This window comes from Caretta caretta, chromosome 10 (genome assembly GCF_965140235.1).
Source record: "Caretta caretta isolate rCarCar2 chromosome 10, rCarCar1.hap1, whole genome shotgun sequence".
In the NCBI taxonomy this organism is placed as follows: domain Eukaryota; kingdom Metazoa; phylum Chordata; order Testudines; family Cheloniidae; genus Caretta; species Caretta caretta.
In genome coordinates this window covers 39,300,928-39,324,087 of record NC_134215.1, presented here as the reverse complement: position 1 = coordinate 39,324,087, position 23,160 = coordinate 39,300,928, and the positions used below count along the sequence as shown (strand labels likewise).

At 49.4% G+C, this 23,160-nt stretch overlaps 1 protein-coding gene across 4 annotated transcripts in view; it reads right to left on the bottom strand.

Moving 5' to 3' along the window:
• The window catches only part of FBXL16 (F-box and leucine rich repeat protein 16), a 92,259-nt gene that overhangs the window by 32,049 nt on the left and 37,050 nt on the right, over positions 1-23,160 (bottom strand). For all 4 annotated transcript variants that reach the window (XR_007358776.2, XR_012670184.1, XM_048866637.2 and 1 more), the window contains exons 2-3: positions 11,164-11,882; positions 4,813-5,321 (exon numbers count right to left, since the gene is read on the bottom strand). Coding sequence is in view for 2 of the 4 variants with exons in the window: in XM_048866637.2 (XP_048722594.1) it covers positions 4,813-5,321; positions 11,164-11,868 (1,214 nt within the window). In the remaining 2 variants the exon portion in view is untranslated. The remainder of the gene's footprint in view (positions 1-4,812; positions 5,322-11,163; positions 11,883-23,160) is intronic.

Here is a 23,160-nt window from a genome sequence, read left to right as displayed (position 1 = left end):
TCAGAAGGCTCATGATGTACTGAGCATTGTTACAGTAATGTTGTAGGTTATAATCTCACGTATATAGTTATAAGGCTGAAAATGTGTCCTCATGGCTTAAAGCAAGCCCAGGCAAAAACTCTCCATGAGCAGAGGGGCAGTTCACACCTCATCGGGGCATGTATGGGACAAACCCAGCCCAGCCTCCCAGGAACAAAGGATACTGGCCTAGGCAACAACAAAGGATCTGTTGGACTCTTGAGTGAGTTACCCCCTTTCCTTTGGTGATTTTGGGACTACAATGATAATGCTCACTTGACTATGAGGTGGGGGACGACAAAGCCAAGAGGGACGAAAGGACATGATAAAAGGGAGAGATGTTTGCCATGCTCCTTCTCTTCCACCTACATCTACAGACACCACACCAAGCGACCGAAGGGCTGATCCAAGTGGGGAGCCTGGCTGAAGAGCAACCAGCCAGCTTGTGGTGACAAGCATCTAAGTTTGTAAGGGCACTGAAAGTGTTAAGATCAGCTTAGAATGCATTTTGCTTTTATTTCATTTGACCAAATATGACTTGTTATACTTAGATTTTAAGTGATTATAAATCAATCTTTGTAGTTAGTAAATCTGTTTATTCTACCTGAAGCAGTGCATTTGGTTTGAAGCATGTCAGAGACTCCCCTTGGAATAACAGCCTGGTACATATCAATTTCTTTGTTAAATTAATGAACTCATATAAGCTTGTAGCATCCAGCGGGCATAATTGGACACTGCAAGATGGAGGTTCCTAGGGTTGTGTCTGGGACCGGAGATATTGACTAGTGTCATTCGGTTGCACAATCCAAAGAGCAGCTTACATGCCAGAGGTTGTGCATGAACAGCCCAGGAGAGGGGGTTCTCACAGCAGAGCAGGGTAAGGCTGGCTCCCAGAGTCGAGGATTGGAGTTACCTAGCAGATCACTGGTCCAGACAACACCAGAGGGAAATGTCACAGTGGTGCAGCGAGCAGGGTGTATGTGCAGCTTGTTACTCCAAGTGGAGTTCACATTTTAAGTACTGATATTTTTGATTTTAAGTGAGTCTGAAGTGCAGTGGCTAAGAACAGTCAGGAGGAGGTCACAGTTTTGTTATTTTCTGTTGCTTATTTTAGGAAAGGAAACTAAGAACAGGACAGCAGGAAAATGAGTGAAAGCTGTCCTCAACACAGAAACCCCCCCAAGCTATTGAAACCTATCATGTTGGTTTTGTGAGATTAGCCTCTGCAGAACCAGACCTTGAGCATGTTAAGGTTGTCGAAATTAATGGCAGGGAGTACTTGGGGCAGAAGGATACGGGGGCCCAGATCTCGCTGGTTAAGCAGAGTGTGGTCTAGAGGCCAGTATGCTATCTGGCCAACTGGCAGAGATTGTGGGGATGGGCGAAAGCAGATTCCTCATACCACTAGCTAAAATCCATGTGGTGTGGGAAGGTTTGGAAAGTGTTTTGACTGTGAGGGTAATAGAACGCCTCCTGTTTGACCTGCTCCTTGGTAATGATTTTTTCCATGTAGCTCAGGTTAAAGTATTTGCCTGCAGCAGGAGGGAGCTTTATGCTGGGACCCCTGAGGGAAAGGGTAAGGTCTCAGGAATTGCTGAGAGAATGGGAGAGAGTCTCCTTGATTCTTCTGCAGCAGGGAGAAGCCACATGCTTCCAGGTGGGACAGTGGTTGAGACCAACTCCTGCATTGCAGCTGGAGGCAACACCACATCAGGAAGGGATGGGAGTGTAATGCCTGCCAGGGAGAGAACTGTCCAGGTTGTAATGCCAGCAGGTCACAGCTGAACCAGAGGCAAAATCAGCTCTAGGGAGCTTAGAGGAATGTGTCCCAGAGGAGAGCCCAGAGAAGGGGCAGGGCATCTCAGAAACCACTGAGGTGGGTGAGGATTCCTGTGATTCTGTAACACAGGGAAGTGGGGTGCTTCCGAGTATGGGAGGGGCTGAGACTAGCTCCTTTCCAGCAGAAGGCAACATGCCCTCAGGCGCAGGGGCAGGAGAGGTGTTGTCAGTGATTAAGGAAACTGTCCCAGTTGTTAGCTGGCAAAGTTTTGCAGATGAACAAGAGATAGAGCCCTTCCTAGGGTGCACAGAGAAATGTGTCTTAGGAGGGGGCCCAGAGGGGGAAACTGGGGAAGGAATAGTGGGGGTACAGGAATGTCTCCTCACTGGTCACTTGGGACAGGATGCCCAGGACACTAGGAGAATGGCTGAATCAGCATCTGTGCACCCAGGCACTCAGCCTGTGACTCAGGTTTTGAGAAGGAACGGTGTAACTGACCTCCTGGAGGGGAGCAGTCACACAGCTGACTTCTCAGGGACAGGGAAAGGGATGCTGGAGGGTACCCCAATCCAGGTCTCCATTTTTCAGGATGCTATTTCTGATAATTTTTTGGAAAGTAACTGTGTCTCTTTAAATCAAGATGCAGCTCCAATGCCTGTGACAGGAGAGGAGTTGGGACCAGGAAATTGCCAGGGTGGTAGTTTGCCAGAATACAAATGACCCAACCGGCAGAGAGGGGGGTGTTTTCTTCCAGGCTGGTGAGACACAGAGAACAGTTATGGGAAAGCTGCTGGGAAAAGGTGCATCTGATCAAAGAGTAAACACACCTTGCCCACAGAGCACAGATCATAGTCCTCTAGGAAAAGGGGTCAGGGAAGGAGTCAGTGCTGGGAAGGGGAAACACAGGGTAACCCCCAAAGGGAAACTGGATTTTCTGCATATGTACAGTCCTGGGGTTGGGAGACTGCTCCACAAAGGGCCAGCCAATGTGCAGGATCCCCCTGAACACCTATCTTGCCAGACCCTGAGGCACCAAAATTCCAGAAAAAATGATTAAATTAAGAGCCCACAAAGATGGGAACACTGGAGGGAAGGAAAAGCCAGTGACTGATTACATGGGAGAGAGTCAAAGGACACCATGGGTAATGAATAAACCACCCTCAAACTACACTATCTGAACAGAGGGCGTGGTGTCATAAAGATACTTGTAAATACCATCTGTGATAAAAATGTTGGTATTAATGTTAAGTTTTGGGATAAGAATTTTGTTACTGATGTTAAATCTTATGTTAATGCTACTTTTCAATTAATATCTGTAAACAGGTTTAAAGCTGATCACAGCAGAGAAACCATAAAAAACCTGGTTTGCTGTGTCTGAATGGGGAAACTGAGGCACACCGCCTCATGGCCTTAATGGCTGGATGCCAAAAGAACTATAACACAAACTTTGAAATAGTCAGTGACTAAACCTCTTGCAGTAAACTAAGGGGGAGGGATAGTTCAGTGGTTTGAGCATTGGCCTGCTAAACCCACGGTTGTGAGTTCAATCCTTGAGGGGGCCATTTAGGAATCTGGAGCAAAAATTGGGGATCGGTCCTGCTTTGAATGGGGGGGTTGGATTAGATGACCTCCTGAGATCCCTTCCAACCCTGAGATTCTATGATTCTAAGGGGGGAGGTGTGATGTTCTGTACCTCGGGGGAACACCCAGAACCTCCATGTTCATCCTTATAATATGATTGTGTGGTATCTAATGCAAAGTTTGTCATGTCAGCTGTCTTCGGAAGGCTCATGATGTACTGAGCACTGTTATAGTAATGTTATAGGTTGTAATTTCATGTACATAGTTATGAGGCTGAAAATGTGTCCTCATGGCTCAAAGCAAGCCCAGGCAAAAACTCTTCAGAAGCAGAGGGGCAGTTCACACCTCATCGGGGCATGTATGGGACAAACCCAGCCCAGCCTCCCAGGAACAAAGGACACTGGCCTAGACAGCAACAAAGGATTTGTTGGACTCTCGAGTGAGTCACGCTCCTTCCTTTGGTCATTTTGGGACTACGATGAGGTAATGCTCACCTGACTGTGAAGTTGGGGGCAAAGCCAAGAAGGAAGAAAGGACATGATAAAAAGGAAAGACGTATGCCATGCTCTTCCTCTCTCTTCCACCTACATCTACAGACACCACCCGCCAAGCGACTGAAGTGCTGATCAAAGGGGAGAGCCTAGTTGAAGGCCTGTGGTGAGAAGCATCTAAGTTTGTAAGGGCACTGAAAGTGTTAAGATCAGCTTAAAATGCATTTTGCTTTTATTTCATTTGACCAAATACGACTTGTTATGCTTTGACTTATAATCACTTAAAATCTATCTTTGTAGTTAATTAATCTTTTTGTTTATTCTACCTGAAGCAGTGCGTTTAGTTTGAAGCGTGTCAGACTCCCCTTGGGATAACAAGTCGGGTACATATCAATTTCTTTGTTAAATTGACAAACTCATATAAATTTGTAGCATCCAGCGGGCATAACTGGACACTGCAAGTCAGAGGTTCCTAGGGTTGTGTCTGGGACCAGAGATATTGGCTAGTGTTATTCAGTTGCACAATCCAAGGAGCAGCTTACATGCCAGAGGCTGTGCGGGAACACCCCAGGAGTGGGGGTTCTCACAGCAGACCAGGGTAAGGCTGACTCCCAGAGTCAAGGATTGGAGTGACCTAGCAGATCACCGGTCCAGATAACACCAGAGGAGAACATCACAATTCTTGCTTCTCAGCAGTGATGAGAGGCAGCTTGCTGCTACTCCAGCCCCAGCCTCTCCCATCAGGAGGTGCTGTAGGGAATGGAGCAGGATCTTGAGCTGTATTGTCCTCATTTCTCCCTCTATAGGGGAGCTGACAGCTATTCTAATCCCAGCCTTTCCCAGCAGCAAGCTCTGTAGGGAATGGTGAGCAATGCTAGTTGTGCTCCCAGCTGTTCCTGTCTCAGCTCGACACAGTAGGGGTTATCAAAGCTACCCACCTACCTGTCAAGAACGAGCTCCTCCAGTTTATGCAGGTCACAGGCGATATACTCCAGGGCCATGTCAGTGATCCGAGGGCACCATGAGAGATCCAAGCTCCTCAGCTTCCGCAGGTTCTCAGCCACGAGCTCCACCCCATCATCAGTCACCTTGGAGCAGCCAGAGAGGCTCAGCACGGTCAGGTTGGGCAGGCTGTGCACCATGTTGACCACCCCATGGTTGGTGATCTCCCAGCAGGAGCTGAGGCGCAGGGTGTGGGTGGTATAGCCCTGCTTGGCAGTGAAGTAGGCTAAGGCTGTGTCCGTCACATGGTAGGCCTGCAGGTTGAGCTCAGTCAGGTTGGGAAGCAGCTGGGAGATGGCGGCAATGGCATCATCAGCCACATTGATGCAGTCGCTGATGCTTAAGGAGGTGATGCGAGCATTCAGGCTCGACCACAGGCCGGCTTCTGTGAAGTCATTGCAGCCAGAGAGCTCCAGGCGCACCACACCCTGCATCTGCTCCAGCATCACCTGCCAAGAGACATGCTGTCAAGCCCATGGGCACTGGGCAATCCCTCTGCCACACTTCATAGATTCATGGAGTTTAAGGCCAGAAGGACCATTACATCATCTAGTCTGACCTCCTGTACTTCACAGGTCACTACATTCTACCCATGTGTTGAGCACAATAACTGGGGTTAGACTAAAGCTTTTCAGTTCTCAGGAGACTAAACTACTGTGTGCCACGGGTGCACCAGTGCTCAAGGCCCCAGTAATGGTAGGGAATTGTTTAGGTGTGACATGCCTGGATGATCCTAGAAAGCAACACATGCCCCACGCTACAGAGGAAGGTGAGAACCCCCAAGGTCCCTGCCAATCTGACCTGGGGGAAAATTCCTTCCTGACCCCGACCTGGAGATCAGATGGACCCTGAGAATGTGAGTGAGATACACCAGCCAGCATCTAAAAGAGATAATTTTCTGTACCACCTCAGAGCACTCTTCCAATCCACGTGGCTGTCCCATCCCCGGCTGTGGCCAATCCCTGCTGCTTCAGAGGAAAGCACACACACAAAAAACTGCACCCCAAAACCCAGAACACACCTGGCCAATTGTTCATCAAGCTACAAATCCTTCCTGAGCCCTGCAGGTGACTGGCTGAAGGCCTCAAGTATGATATTTCTCCTGAGCGGCCTCTGAATCTCAGTTATATGCTGCAACATAAAGACGTGAAGATCCTAGCCTCTCCTTGGTTAGTCTCCAGCCCACCTTCTTCCCTCCCGCCACCCTTCCATGCTCAATTCCTGCCTTTTCTTTTCCTGTGTCACCTGTTGTTTGGCCATGGAGCCAGGCCTGTCCTGTTATGTATCCTCTTCAATTAATATGGCTCATATGGTCTCAGACATACAGTGAAACCTAGTGAAAATGAGCCCCACTGAACCAATGCAAACACTTCCCCCAGGACTCAGGGGGCTACCCTCTCTCAGAGCCTCTGCTCTGCTGGAGACATTAGGCACAACAGATTAACAGAGGACCCTGCCAGCAGTCCTGGGTTCTGCCCCCTGTGAGATCCTTGAGACCTAAGCTCTGCTGGAAAGTGATACGCCCCCTCAGCACATCCTGGTGGAGTTTGTAACACCTAACTTTAGGAAGACCTGTGTCGTGGGGCTCATGGTGCATACAAGCTCAGGCAACTATACCAGTGAAGTTTATAACCTCTTGGGGCACTCTAACCCAGGCTTTCTTACACCAGAGGCATGCCTGAGTCCTGTAAGAACTGCACGTGAGGCACAGTGGGTGTTCTAAGCACCCAGAACAGCACGTGGAACTTTCAATTTCCATGAGTGCAGCTGACAAAAAAAACCCTGGTCTCCACTTAAAATGTAGGACAATATAACTATGGCCCTCCAGGGTATGAAAAATCAGTGCCTTTCAGTGCTGTAGCTACATGGACCTAACCTCTGGTGTACACACAGCCACTCTAGGTCAATAGAAGAATGCGTCTGTTGACCTAGCTAGTGTTGCTCGGTGAAATGGTGTTTCTACAGCAAAGAAAAATCCCCCTCCATCTCAACAGAAGCTTGTTAAAGTGAGAGAGTATGTTGGTAATGCTCACATGCTCACAGATGTCTCTCAGCGACAGTGAGCTCTGTGGCCATGTCTACATTACCGGGTTATACTGGCATAGCTACAGTGACATAACTAAGCCACTATTGTCTCCATAGTGTAGACATTGTCACAGAGGTCACTGCAGCTGAAAAATATCTGTGAGCATGTGAGCATTACCAGCATACTCTCTCCCCATTTAACAACAGCTAAGAAAATCCCCAGACCAGCGGTTCTGACCCTGCGGGCCACATGCGGCCCAATTAGCACATAGCTGCGGCCCAGACCAGCTGTGTGCTAAAGTCTGGTCCACATTTCCTGGGTCTGCCAGATTCCTCGCTGGCAGGCATGGGGGGGTTCGGGCTGCCCTGCCACCCAGTGGGGTTGGGGCTGCCAGCTGGCCCCGTGGGGTTAGGGGCCTGAGGTATGGGGCAGCCACCCAGCCCCGCAAGCTCTGGGGTCCAGGGCAGCCACATGGTGGAGGTCTGGGGTCAGGGCAGCTGGCCGGCCCTGCAGGGTTGAGGGTCCGAGACTGCTGGGTCCCATATGGTTGAGGGTCCGTGGTCTGGTGCAGCTGCCCAGCCCTGTGAGCTCCAGGGCAGCTGCCCGGCCCCAGTCTGGGGCAGTTGCGTAGTGGGCATCCAGGGCAGGGGTCCAGCGCACCCCATGTGGCAGGGGTCCGGAGTCAGGGCAGCTGGCCCACCCCGTGTGTGTGTGTGGGGGGGGTCTGGGGCTGCCGGCCCACCCCGTGGGATCCAGGGCAGCTGCCTGGCCCTGCAACCTCTGGGATCTGGGGCAGCCAAGCAGCGGGGGTCCAGGGCAGGCAGCCAGCCAGCCAGCCCTGAGTGGCAGGGGTCCGGGGTTGGGGTCCGGGCTGCCGCTGCCTTGCCACCCAGCCTCTGTGGCCTAGGAGGTAACACTTTGTGACCCACATATGTGGCCAACAATGTGTAGTAAGTTGAGAACCACTGCCCCAGACTAAAGCTCTCTGTTAAGGCAGAGACACTGTCAGGAATATATTGCCTTCAAAACAACACGTAAAACACAAATGCTTGATGTACACACCTGAGCCTCCAACATAACATTAACTCTGCTCCTGGGTCCCCACCCACATGCCACCTAGACGTCACAGTCCTCTTCATTCACACTTCCCCTGTTGGCTGTAGCTCACCACCATCCCCATCCAGACACTAAATTCTAACCAGCAAACTATCCATCCACCACTCAGGCTAGAGCATCACCTTTCTCCAGCCTGCCCTCCTGCTACAGCCCAGATGTGAAGCCTTGTCACACCTTGACCTTCCCATGTATCCCAGTGGTCACACCCTGCCTCACCTTGCCTACCATCTCTGCTCTGCAGTCAATCCCATGTGCTTGAGGGAGGGATGGAGGGAGGGGGAAGGCCTTCTTGGGACCTCCAGCAAGATGTCATTTTGATGTCCCCCTTCCTCCTGTATCCCCTCCCTTTGGGTTAGTCACCAAGTCACATGATGCAGGCTTAGGGAGCCAGGATGCAGCCAAAGGATCTCCCCTTCCTCTGCCTGGGTCCTGCACACTGCTCTGGCAGCAGCCACCCTGGCACTAGGGGGCACCAGCTTACAAATCTGGGGGACTCTTTCCAGCATGGCACTCATATCCCAAGGTTTACCATCTTGTAATCCACCCTGACACCCTCCTGATGGGTGGAAGAGATTCCCTGCCCTGTAGCTGATGAAGGCTGGAAGACTGGGAATGGGCTTTACCAGCACACATCTACGGAGGGCTCTGCTGGAATGGATACACACAGCAGGGTGGACTTTCTGCTTATGGAGCATTGATGAGGAGTCTCCCGGCTGGAAGGGCAGGGGAAAATGGGGTTGAGTTAAGGTTAGCCTTGGAAATGTAACTACACCTTTCCTGTGTGTGTAACAGCAGTGTATAGAAAGATGATAGTATCCCTATCCCTTCTTGTGGTGCTCACCATGCTCTCCATTTTAGATGCCACCAGAAACCAGCCAGAGCAGCAGGATGGACATAGCTAGGCCCGGCATGCTTGTGTATGGTTATTTGGAACCTAACTGTGTGTCTGTGTTTGCTTTATATTATTCTTGTTGTGTAAAGAGCAAAAGACACAACAATCCTGGGGGCATTGAGAATTTTGTCCAGTGGTGCAGGTATTGCGCCAAGACTCTGGAGACCTGGGCTCTATTCCCAGTTCAGCCCCTGGCCTTTTGGATGACCCCTGGGCAATTCACTTAACCTTTCTGTGTCTCAGTTTCCCCATGTATAAAATGGGGAGAATAATACTTGCCTCCTTTGTACAATGCTGTGGGATATGTGGATGAAAAGTCCTGCAGAAAAGCTAGGTAGCAATATTATTATGGCCAGATTGTTTTAAAGGGCAATGGAGTAAAGGGTCTTTACTCTGCGCTGTCAAAGGTTTGTGCCCGGGGACAGATTTCACTTGGAATGCAGCAAGGAAGTGGAGGAGAAGATGGGGAGTCATAGAGTTTAAGGCCAGAAGGGACCACCAGACCATCTCGTGACAATCTGACCTCCTGTCCATAAGTCCGCTGACATCACCCAGCACCTGCACACTAAATCCAACAACTGAACTCAGCCCAAAGGATTACAGCTCATGGGAGACTAAAGGATTATGTGTCACAGGCAGAGAAAAGTGGGGACTGAGGTGTACCAATGCACAAGGCAAATGGAATGGCAGAAAAATGATTAAGTGAGATGCATCCAGATAATCCTGCAAAGTGACCTTCACCCACATGCTGCAGAGGAAGGCAAGCACTTCCCAAGGTCACTGCCAGTCTGACCTGTTCGAAATTCCTTCCCAACCACACACAGGGTGATCAGCTAGACCCTGAGCACATGAACAAGAACCAGCCAGCCACACACCTGAGTGAAAGAATTCTTGGTGCCACCTCAGAGCCCTGCCACTCTGGCTAGTGTCCCATCTCCAGCTGTGGCCATCAATGATACTTCAGAGGAAGAAGATCAACTCCCCACCTCAGCATACATTGGAAGGGAAAAAAAATCCTTCCTGGCCCCTGCAGGTGCCTGGCTAAAACTCTGATGCATGAGCTTTTAGGAAGATAAGCCAAAAAAACCAGAAGTGAGTCCCAGGGCTGTTGAGTCCTGCCCCCTGGGGAGAATGAGGGGACCTCAGCATGGGGGCCTTGCTCACCTCCTTAATGCAGAAGTGCTGCTGAGTGCGGAGACTAAGGAGTGATGAGTCTGTGCCCTGTCCATAATGATCCACTCAGGCTGACTCAGTTGCCTGGGGATGAATGTTGTATCATATCATGCAGGCTTTCTCAGCTGGATCCCAGACCTCAGTAGGGGGCAGCGAATCTAGTATTCCAACTCTGAGGGAAGATAGTGAGGCGGAACTATGGGAATGGCTAAAGGAAGCAATCTCTTTAGCTGACACAGATCTGTTTAACAAGCTCCCAGCCTCCCAGGGAAGGGAAGAATCATGGGAATTTGTAGCCAATATATTTGGATACAAAGCATTCTGTCTAGACTGTGGCTACAGAATTAAAGGAGCATGTTTTCTCTTGCACTGCACTGCACTATGGCAAGTGAGAGTCCGGGCAGCGTAGGCAGAGAATCACACCAGCAATCAGAGTGGTGTTAGGCTGATCTTGTGGGTAAGGCACTGGCCTAAACCTTAGGTCAGGTGGATTCAATTCCTCGCTCCACCACAGCTTTCCTATGTGATCTTGGACAATTCACTTAAAATCCCTCTGGGCCTCAGCTGCCCATACATAAAATGGACATAACAACACTTCCTTCCTGTCTCTTGCCTGAGATTCTGAGCTCTTTGGGGCAGTGATGGAGTATCTATACAGCACCTTCCACAATGGGGCCCTGCTCACAGTTGGTACCTGAGGTGCCACTTCTGTAATAACAACAGCCCAGCTGTGGTGCGACTGACCCAGAAATACCACGCTTAGCTCACCAGAGAGAGATTGGATGGAATTCAGACCCCCAAAGAGAGGTAGGATTGTTTCAGGGTCACAAGGAATAATGGGATGGAATTCAGCAATGGCAAATGAAGTGAGTTCTATGGGGCTGTGGAAAAGGCTTCCTAGGAAGCACTGGGAGCACCATCATTTGAGACATTTCAGACCAGACTGGAGAGAACTCTAGAAAACATCCTATCAGGAAGAACCCTGCCTTGCTCCCGGGAGCTGGACTGCAGTGAACAGGAGTCTTCCATCACTCAGCCGCATCTCGGTGGTTCCCGGTAGCCAGACTGGGGGCAGGAGACCTACCTCGAGCCCTGCGTCCGTGATGGTCGATCTCTTAAGGCTCATGGACTTCACCCCTTTCTTGGACAGGGGGTAGTTGTCAATGAACTCACAAATGTCCAGGTCTGAGACCCCCACCAGACAAAAGCTGTCAAAGCCCCGGACAGCAAAGCCCTGGAGGTTAACAAACTCCTTCTCACCGCTGGGCAGAGTGTTGTAGAGCTCTTTGGTGTGCAGCACTGGTGTCAGGCCTACCCAGAACTTGGACTGGTACAGGACCCGCCTCCACACCTTACACACCTGGGCCAGGACACATTTCTCACAGGCTGAAAAGTACCAGAACAAGCGGTTGAGGATCTTTTCATCCACAGCAAGCTGCCTTTCCGTGGGGGAGCCAGGGAGCCTCTCTGGGGAGGGGTGCTCATTTCTCAGGGAGGCTTCACTCAAGTTCAGTCCCACCATGGAGGTGCTGGAAGGGGACGGCACCCCTGCCAGAGTCGCCAAGGACAGTGGTGATGCCAGACTGGGTATGGGAAGGTCACTGTGATTGGGTAAGGCTGGGCTGATGATAGCAGGCACGGAAGAAGGCTGGCACAGCCGGTTTTTCACTGCTGGTGTCCCTTTGGTGATGCTGGCAGAGCCAAGTCCATTGGGCTGGGTGGGGATCTTCACCAATCCATTCCGGGGTAAACATGGGGGCTTGGTGTCACCAGTACTCTGGTTCGACATCTTCTACAGTCACTCTGGAACACAATGGGGAGAGGTTAGGGGGCAGTTCTCTCTCCCGGGTGCCTCTCCGGAGACCCGTTGGGAGAGGGAGGAGCCTGAGATGTACATGGAAACCAAGGGCAAAGCTGAGATGCAAGGCCAACTGAGTCTAGAGGTGCTCTAAGAATCTCACCTTGTCCTGCCCCCTCCCTGTGTACTTACATCTCCAGAAACCCCCACTGACCCTGGCCTTAAATGCTCCATCTGGTCTGCAAATGGTGGGGCTCTGGCCCAGGGGGAAGTGTCATTCAGTGGACCTGCCCCTCAAGGGCAGTTGGGATATTAATGCTCCAGGACTGCAGTTACCTGGCTGAAGCTCTTAGTTAAAAAAAAAGGCCTGAACATGCAACTGATGCCCAAAGGAGAATGGTTTTGTAGGTAAAGGCTATGGCTGAGAGTCTGGAATTCGGGGGCCCAGTCCTGCCCTGATTCACACAGTGTGCAGCCTATCTCAGATTTCCTATGGCATCCATCTCAGTGGGCTCTAAGCACTGATTTGAATTTCATTGGGGTTGCAGAGGGTGTAGATTAGGGCAGTCCATGTATCTGAGAATGATATAGATCAACAGCTTGACCTTCGCAGCTGAGAAAGCAGTGTGGTCTAGAGGTTTGAGCACATCCCTGGAACCACTGAGGTTCAGGCCAAACACTCTCATTTTGGTCTTGAGCAAGTCACCTTTCTGCCTCAGTTTCCCCCTGTAAAACTGAGATAACTATAACTGGTAGGGATGTATCTGATTCTGGCCCTCTGTCACAGTAATAACAGGCATGTTTCATTTTCACAGCACTTATAAGATTCACAATCCACCCAGAGAGGTACAGGAGTGTTATTATCCCCTTTCTCAGAAGGGGAAACTGAGGCAGAGAGGTTAGGTGATTTCAGAAGACACCAGTGTGAGTGTCAGGATTAGAACTCAGGTTAGGAGTTCTGCCAGTTGACACCAGCCCTGGATCTGCCTCCACAGTGCTAGAACCATAACATTTCAGCTGCGCTACATCAAATAACACTGTAAGTTGTCATCTGCCCATCACCTCCCACAAAGCAAGGTGGCTCCAAGACTGTCAAAAAGGAAGTGCTGCAGAAGAGCTAAGGTCATTAGAGGGATGAGGGGACGCTGACCCTAGATAACACCATCATCACTCATTGCAGGAGGCCCCTCCATCAAGAAGGAACTTTTTCTTTCTGTCCCTTCCCAGCTGCATCACTCACTTGACCATCAGCCCTACAGTGCGAGTCACAACTCTGCAACAAAAGGAACAGGGATTCCATGACTGTAACTGCACAGTGTAGGGATCCCTAGAAGGAAACATGACGCCTTGTTCTATTTCCACACATAAGGGGAGCTTGGGTGGGAATGGGACAATCCGTCTTGCAGTTTTACTTTCAAACTGCAGCAATCCTGGGTCTCCAGACAAGCCAATCTTCTCTTCCTGTGGCAAATGTTTATCCCAGCATGTGCCACTAGAGGCCGCCATTCTCCTCTGTATATAAGCAGACCCAGTGCAATTCAAAAGGCAAGGATGGGACAATAACATGAATCTCTAAATCTGGTGTGTTTGTAGTGGAAGGGGTGAGGGCAGGGGTGTGTGGAACTCTGAAAGGCCTCTCTCTCTCTCTTTCTCTCTCCTTACATGGTCCTCCTCACTGTCATATCTGGAACCAGCACACTGAAAACTCAGGAGCAGACTCTTTCTTTCGCTGGCAAAAGCCATGATATTCAAAAGAATGCTTGCCTCACCATCCTCAGCTCACCTCGATGAGACCACACAGCTCTTTGGCTCTGCACCAGCACCACCACAGCACAATGGGGTGTAATGCTGGGTGCAGAGGGGGTACTGCTCCCTCTGCCACCCTCAGGCAACCTCGCTGACTCAATGGGATCCCTCAAGAGGGGAACTCAGGGCAGAATCTGGCCTAAAATCAAACAGTCTTTCCTTCCTCTTTACAATCAATGGAAGGCAGCACTTTAAATCCCTTTAAATAGCCCCATGAATGCAAAGCATCAACATCTTCCATTGATGTAAACATGGCCTTTGATCTTCTTGGGTTGGAAAGCAGCACCCCTGTCTCTTTGTTATATGTTTGTACAGTGCCTTGCATACCAGTGCTAAGGACTACTGTAGTCCACACAATAAATAATAGCATTCTGAAGACTTCATTCCTGGTACAAAATAAATCTGTAGAGGAATAGGGATAGGGTTAGCACAGTTTGATGCTCTGGAGGGTGTGGGGTGGGCTGTTTAACTAAGATCTGATCCTGCTCCAACTGGAGACACTGGCAAAACTCCAATTGGGCCTGATTCATCTCTACCAATGCACAGTAGGTGTAAAACACTAGAGGTGAAATCCTGACCCCCACTGATGTCAATAGGAGCTATGTCATTGACATAATGGGCTGGGATTTCACCCTCTATCCTGAATTATTATTTAACCCAAGGCTCTTCACACCACTCTGGACAGTAACCTTAACGTGGGTGTGAATGGAACTGACCCCACTTTGCCCCTCTAGAGCAGTGTCAAGGGGCTTTAGTATAGATGAGAAGCTGGCCCTATCCTTCTAATTTGGTAGCATTTTACACCTATCTTACAATGATATAAATGCCTGCCCCAGGTGCGGGGGCGATGGAGAACTGGGACCATTGACGTATGAATGTTCATAGTTGTATTAGACACAATGAAAATGTATATGGGCTATGAACCATCATGATTCAGGGCACCAGCTGAGTCCCAGTCATGTTAATGCATAGCTGTCCATCAAGAGCTTTCTTGCACCTTCCTGGGGGCAGCTGGTATTGGTCACTGTCAAAGAGTGGATGTTTGGTTCGATCTGTTATGACAAGCCCTATGTTCACTGGGCGCAGGACGGGGGCTGGATGCTGATCCCAGCCCTCCTTCATTGTAGGAATGTGTGTGTCACAGGAGAACAGGAGCAAGAACCCAGGGCAGTTGGATTCTCAAGTGGGGCAGCTCAATAAGATGAAGGCTGGTGAGTAGCAGCTGGTGAGGGAGGACTGCAAACTGAACCTTGTTAAAAGGTATGAGAGTGACTGCTGATGCATGTGCTCCTAGCACCTGGAGGCATCGTGCCTGCCCATTGTTGTAGGTGGCTAAAAGCGGCAGTGGAGCCCGGAGTTGGCTGCCTGTAAGGTTTGCCGAGTGTTATTCTGCATGCCAATCATCCTGTGTGCATTACAAATGAATAAACAGGTATTCTGTTTAAAAATCACATGATTGCATGGCTAAGGTGCCAGACAGTGCTTGGGAGAGGGGTGAGGACAACATGGCAACAACACTTTGTTACTAAAAATTGTTGTTTCCAGCCAAAATCTTACTTTAATTTGCCCGCAATGCATTAACATGGCCAGAAGGGAATTTCCTTCCTGACCCCAAGCGGCTAATACAACTATGAACACTCCAATGTCAATAGTCATCGCCCCGCACTTGGGGCAGGCATTTACATCATTGCAAGATAGATGTAAAATGCTACCAAATTAGAAGGGTAGGGCCAGCTTCTCATCTACACTAAAGCCTTGTCTACACCACAGTGTAGATAAAAAGTTATGCTGCTTTAATTAAACCACTGCTGCCTGCCCACACTATGCTCCTTGTGTCTGGAGCAGAGCACATCCACACTAGCAGCTCTTGCATCAATACAAATGCACTCACTGTGGGTAGGTGGCTATTCCACTGTGCAACTGGCCACAGGGTGGTTTGGGAAGGGTTTGCAATGCCTCATGGGACAGTACAGTGTAACATGATGCAGATTTCTCAAACCCATCATTCCATGGGCTGTCTACTAAATTGTCAGCCACTTTTCAACTAAAGTGTGTCCGGGGAGGGGGAGGGAGGGTGTGATAGGAAGTGTGTGTGGGGGGGGAAGAGACGGCAACAGAATGTGTGTTGGGGAAGTCTGTGTATTGGGGGAGAGTGTGTCGGCTTGCTGTCTCTTTAAGTTCAGACAGCAGCCTGAGCAACCAATCCTGGGGGAGGGGACACTCCCCCACATCAGCCCCCGGCTTTGCACAGTACAGCAGTTTCTCCCCCCTTCCTTCCGCCCTCCCTCATTCCACCCACCCCCTGCAGCAGCAGCCCACTCTGTCTGCATATGGTTCTGTGATTCCCTCCAAGTTCTCCCACAGTCTCCTCAGCTGCTGGCAGTGGCATCCTCAGCAGCTCTGTGAGCCCTCCATGCTGAGGAATGTCAAAGCTTCCTGGAGTTTTAAAAGAGGAGGGGTATGTGACAAGTTCACCCCTCCCCGCCCCCGGTGCCACCTGGAACTGGGGTACTGCTGAGCCCTCTGACTCAGCAGCCTAGGCTCCCTCTCCTGCTGTGCTTCTGTGACAAGCTGTAGACATGTTCCTAGTCTTACACTTTCACCAGTATACACACAGGTAGGGACACACCCAGCTGCAGTTACATGCAGGTTCTCTGACCAGCCACTGCATGTGAACCAACCATAGAGAAGCTACAGCCAAAATAAGCCCCAGCTTTCCAACCAAGGACCCCAGAACGATATCATCCTGCCCTGGTCCAAACCCCAACCAGTATTAATTTATTATTCAGTTCTCCTCCCACACAGTGTAGAGAGGAATATGCAACAGCCCCTCTGAAGTAAGATTCCCACAGACTTCACTCCAAGCTCACTGCTTCAGATAAAGCAAAAACAAGTTTAGAAGATAGATTTTAAGTGATTATAAGTGATAGCAAAGAGATCAAAGCAGATTACCTAGCAAATAAACAAAAATGCAACCTAAGATTAATATACTAGATGGACTGGATTTGAATTAACAATCTCTCACCCCAACTGATTATACAAATGGGCTGCAGATTCTTAAACTCAAGCTACACTTGCTTTGTAGCTTGCAATCCCCAGGTCTTTCATACACCAGCTAGAAATCCCTTTAGCCCAGGTCCAGTACTTTCTGCGTTCAGTCTTTGTTCCTTGGATGTTTCCAGGAGTCTTTTTGTGTGGGGAGTAAGGAACAGATGATGTCACTCCCTGCCTTATATAGCTTTAGAATATGGCAGGAACCCTTTGTTTCAAAACTTGGTTCCCAGATCAGTTTGTGGGAAAATACTGACTTCCCAAACATGTAGTCTGGTCCCATGCCCTTGCAGTGTTATAGCATCCATTGCTTACAGGTTGGCCAAAACACCCACAGGAAGGTTAAGCTATTCCACAGTCCATAGTCTTTGCTGATGGGCCATCAGCACTGTCTGGCTTCTTCACTGTTGTACCTGAGAGGCTGGCTGTGGGTGTTTTCCAGAGTAAGCCCATTTGAAATACAGATCCCTAGTCAATAGTCATAACGACAGATACAAAAATGATATATGCATACAAATAGAATAACCATATACAGCAAATCAAAACTTTTCCAATGACACCTCACGTGACTTATTGTACAAAATGCATCATAATTATGCCATAACCATATTATAATATTACTATGACAAACATGGGGTGCAGTGTCACAGGGCGCATGCCTGCAGAGCAGCTGAGTTCAAAACAGTGAGTAGAGGGGGCACAATGGGCATCATGGAATACTGGGGAGGGTCAGTTATGTTGACATAACGAACGGTAGCGTCTACACTGGCTCTTTGTTGACAAAATTTTTGCACAGAAAGCTCTATGCTTCTCGTCGAGGTGGTTTCATTTTGTCACCAAAACTGAAGAGTTTTTTTGCCAAAAGTGGCATTGCAGTATGTACATCTCCACTGTTTTGCCACCAAAAGCTGCCTTTTGCCAACAAAACTCTGCAGTGTAGACAAGGCCTTAGGTCCCTTGACACTGCTCTGGAGGGGCAAAGTGGGCTCAATTCCATTCACACTCACGTTAAGGTCACTGTCCAGAGTGGTACAAAGGGCCTTGGTTCAGATGATAATTCAGGACAGAGGGTGAAATTCCAGCCCCATTAAGCCAATGACAAATTGTGTTCTATACAGCCAGGATTTTGCCCCTAATATATTACACCTACAGTGCACAGGTATAGATGGATCAGGCCAATGGGAACTTTACTACTGACTTAAGTGAGAGCAGGATCAGGCCCTATATGGATAAACAAGCTCAGTAGCTCACCCCACCTGCTGTGCTCATGTCCGTTTTTAATTCGTTTAGCACCAGATGGATTTTGTAGCAAGCAAGGTTCAAAGAGGATGGAGCTAGGCTGTTCTCAGTGGTGACAGATGACAGAACAAGGAGCAATGGTCTCAAGTTGCAGTGGGGGAGGTTTGGGTTGGATATTAGGAAACACTATTTCACTAGGAGAGTGGTGAAGCACTGGAATGGGTTAACTAGGGAGGTGGTGGAATCTCCATCCTTAGAGGTTTTTAAGGCCTGGCTTGACAAAGCCCTGGCTGGGGTGATTTAGTTGGGGTTGGTTCTTCTTTGAGCAGGGGACTGGACTAGATGACCTCCTGAGGTCCCTTCCAACCCTAATCTTCTATGATTCTATGATTCTAAGGTTATTAGCATGAACAAACACAGAATCAGGGCGGTTTGCACCACTGTGGGACGAGTGCATCTAGAATTTGTGATCACAAACTTATTTTAGGCTCATCCATTCAGGGAGCAGGACCATTCAGTGGGAGTTCCAGCTCCACCCAGCTTGGAATTGCAGACATGCACTGAAGCACTCACCAATGAACATGGACCAAGAGTTGGCCACAGGTATTAATGAGAAGTGCTGGACACTGGGTAGACTAGAGGCAATTGGGATCTGCTCATGGACACTTTGTGGAATAAATCAGAGGTTCTCAACATGTTCTTGTGTGACCCCCCCTCTTAATAATGAGATTGACCGGTGCAACCTGCTCCCATCATTGGGCATGGCCCCACCTCTGTTCCCATGCACAGGGACCTGCCTCCCTCCAGTTCTTCATCCCCTGGCTTCACCTTCTGTTTCCTTAGGATTAGTACGGCTGTGTTAGGCAGCATGATCCAGGTGATGGAGGAGGCGTCTGGAAACCAAGAGCTGCCTAAGCCTAATCCTGGCCTGTGGTGTTCAGTCATCAACAGTTTCAACTAGCTCTTCCCAGAGCCTATTAAAGGTACAGTGCTCTACATGGCGCTACATGCTGCATTGAGCAAGTCATTCCTCCCTGTGGCTCATAAGAACATAAGAACGGCCACACTGGGCCAGACCAAAGGTCCATCTAGCCCAGTATCCTGTCTTCCAACAGTGACCAATGCCAGGTGCTCAGAGGGAAGGAACAGAACAGGCAATCATCAAGTGATCCATCCCCTGTCGCCCATTCCCAGCATCTGGCAAACAGAGGCTAGGGACACCATCTCTGCCCATCCTGGCTAATAGCCTGTAGCGGGGTAGTTACCCCGCTCTGGTGGAAAAAGCATAGGCTGACTGGGGAAGCAGCCAGAGCTGGGGCCATGCCCCAATCAGGCCACACCTGGCCCCGTTATAAGGGCTCAGGGAGGAGCTGGGCAGAGTCTCACTCCAGCCTTGGAGTGGGAAGGACCTACCTGCCTGGGAGCACAGGGTACCTGAAGCAGTGCAGTGCTGGGGAAGGGCAAGAGGAGCTGGGGAGCTCCAGCCTGACAACTCCCCAGGGTGAGGCCTTGTTAAAGGCCTAGGGATATACTGGGGTGGCAGAGGTGCAGCCCGGGGATAGGCAGAAGCAGCTGGCCCAACCCCATTGCCTATGCTGAGTGGCCATTACAGACTGAAGTTTTCCCCAGGGAAAGGGGGCTAGATGATGACTGGCAGTGGCCACTGAGGTAAGGTGGGCTTAGGGGCAGGAGGTACCCTGATAGGGGAGACCCAGAGTGTGGGGGTACTGCTGGGGCAGAGCCCTGAAGTAAAGGGCACCAGGGTCCCGGAGGGGCACCGGGGCCTGAGGCAGGCGAGACACCGGCCACCAGGAGGCGATCCGAGTGTTGGATGAGCTAATTCCCAAACAACCAGCAGGAGGCGCCACGCTGGTGAGTCTTCACATTGCTACATAGCCATTGATGGATTGATCCTCCATGAACTTATGTAGTTCTTTTTTGAATCCCGTTATAGTCTTGGCCTTCACAACATCCTCTGGCAAGAAGTTCCACATGTTAACTGTGCATTGTGTGAAAAAATACTTTCTTTTGTTTGTTTTAAATCTGCTGCCTATTAATTTCATTTGGTGACCCCTAGTTCCTGTGTCATGAGAAGGAGTAAATAACACTCCCTTATTTACTTTCTCTACAGCAATCATGATTTTATAGACCTCTATCATAACCCCCCTTAGTCGCCTCTTTTCCAAGCTGAAAAGTCCCAGTCTTATTAATTGTTCCCCATATGGAAGCCGTTCTGTACCCCTAATAATTTTTGTTGCCCTTTTCTGAACCTTTTCCAATTTCAAAATATCTTTTTTGAGATGGGGTGATCACATCTTCATGCAGTATTCAAGATGTGGGTGTACCATGGATTTATATAGAGGCAATATGATATTTTCTTGTCTTATTATCTATCCCTTTCTTAATGATTCCCAACAGCAGGCTCAGTGTGCCTGAGTGTTAGAGTGGCACAGTATCACTCATGGGATTTTGGGAGGACTGTAATGTGCTGTACAAGCAGGAAATGAGACATGATAGAATGAGCATCAGGATCTAGGGTTGTCTCCATTGACAGGAGGTGATGGCCCTTTCTCCATCTCACAAACAACAGAGACATGCACCTGCAGTGTCAAGTGTGCCAAGCAAATAGGCAGTAAGGTGCCCAGAAGATAGGATGAGCTTCCCCCTGGGATCAGATCCTCCTCCAATTCTGATCTTGGCACCTCCCACACTCTCCAACCAACACACCCGGATTCAGGGGCCCCACGGCTGTGGTCACTCCAGCCCTGAAGGGAAGAGGCTGAGGAGAAACTCTAGGGTTGGACTTGCCCCAGACTACGGAGTTCTTAGGTCAGCCCCCAGCTGTTCCCATCCTTGTGTATGGAGCTGTCTTCTGCTGCAGAGACCACTCTTCTGCAGGCACTGGTATTTGGGCTCAGCTTGGCTCAAGATGGAGCCTGGGAGAATGCAGCTGAGGGCAACTGTGATCTGCTTCATTCCACACACACTAATAGTCCTTGGTCTCCTGGCAAGCTGCTGCCATGGCCCTCCATTGAGCAAAGTCTGGCTGCCCTTGGTGTGGGGACAGATTGACAGAAGACACTGTCCATCACAGAAAGGGATATCTCAGTGGTTTGAGCATTGGCTTGCTAAACCCAGGGTTGTGAGTTAGAATCATAGAATCATAGAATATCAGGGTTGGAAGGGACCCCAGAAGGTCATCTAGTCCAACCCCCTGCTTGAAGCAGGACCAATTCCCAGTTAAATCATCCCAGCCAGGGCTTTGTCAAGCCTGACCTTAAAAACCTCTAAGGAAGGAGATTCTACCACCTCCCTAGGTAACGCATTCCAGTGTTTCACCACCCTCTTAGTGAAAAAGTTTTTCCTAATATCCAATCTAAACCTCCCCCACTGCAACTTGCAAAGTTCAATCTTTGAGGGGGCCATTTAGGGATCTGGGGCAGAAACTGGGGAATGGTCCTGCTTTGAGTAGGGGGTTGGACTAGATGATCTCCTGAGGTCCCTTCCAACCCTGAGATTCTATGAAAAGGGAATGGCCTGGGTCACACACTGTACAGTATGTGGTAAATACTGTCACCTGCCTTTGTGAATGGAACACTAAGACATGGTTCATGACCTGCTTTTTTCTGAACTTGATGGAAAAGGCTCCATCTGATTCAGCACTCGTGTTCTGCCCAGTTGCCAACGGGACTGGTTCGTTGGTCCAAGACCAGAGGGGCTGCATGGCAAATAATTGAGCAGCATCTTAGTGGCTCCTGCCATCCTCAGGTTTTTACTGCCGGATACACAGGGCCTGAGATTGATCTCACCTACACTGGGGTAAATCAGGAGTAACTCCACTGAAGTTAAGGAGCTTACCTGTATAAATCTAGTGGCAGAGAGATCACACTGAGTCCTAATGTCTCTGTGAAACAGTGGCATCCACAGGCTGGCAAGCTCCATCCAAGAGGTGTGCAATGGAGCATGTCAGCCCCGTGGTGAGACAGTGATTAGTTAGGTTAACCTGGGGGGCGGGGGCAAGGGAGATGTTTCTGATGCTTCTCATCCATCCTCCCTGTTGAAGGAAAAGGCCCAGGTAGGGACCATTGAATTGTGGAAGTAAATGCATGATTTTGCAGGTGGTGTCAGAGAGAGGGCTTTGGATTCTTCCACCATGGAATGTTGTTCCAGGAAGAAGGATTGCTAGGAAGAGATGGGATCCACCTAACAGGAAGAGGGAAGAGCATCTTTGCAAGCAGGCTTGCTAACCTAGTGAGGAGGGTTTTAAACTAGGTTTGCAGGGGGATGGAGACCTAAGCCCTGAGGGAAGTGGGATACTGGGAGGAAACACATGGAGGAGGGTGCAACAGCAGAGGCCTCCTGATTCATACTGAGAAAGTAGGGCAATCGGCTAGTTATCTTATGTGCCTGTACACAAATGCAAGAAGCCTGGGACACAAGCAGGAAGAATTGGAAGTCTTGGCACAGTCAAGGAACTATGATGTAATTGGAATAACAGAGACTTGGTGGGGTAACTCAGATGACTGGAGCACTGTCATGGATGGGTATAAACTGTTCAGGAAGGACAGGCAGGGAGAAAAGGTGGAGGAGTTGCACTGTATGTAAGGGAGCAGTATGATTGCTCAGAGCTCCAGTATGAAACTGGAGAAAAGCCTGTTGTGTCTTTGGATTAAGTTTAGAGGTGAGAGCAACAAGGGTGGTGTCGTGGTGGGCATCTGCTGTAGACCACCAGACCAGGAGGATGAGGTAGATGAGGCTTTCTTCGGACAACTAACACAATATAACCTGTTTCAGAGTAACAGCCATGTTAGTCTGTATTCGCAAAAAGAAAAGGAGTACTTGTGGCACCTTAGAGACTAACCAATTTATTTGAGTATGAGCTTTCGTGAGCTACAGCTCACTTCATCGGATGCATCCATCCATGCATTCATCCGATGAAGTGAGCTGTAGCTCACGAAAGCTCATGCTCAAATAAATTGGTTAGTCTCTAAGGTGCCACAAGTACTCCTTTTCTTTTTACAATATAACCTATGGACTATTTCTAAAAAGACTTTTGGCAGCTGCAAACTCATCTGTTATGTATCTGAACCTCAAGAATTGAATTCAAGTCTGTATGCATATTGATCTTTTAACCAACACTCTCTGTCTTTTCTTTTTTTAAATACATTTTAGTTTAGTTGATAAGAT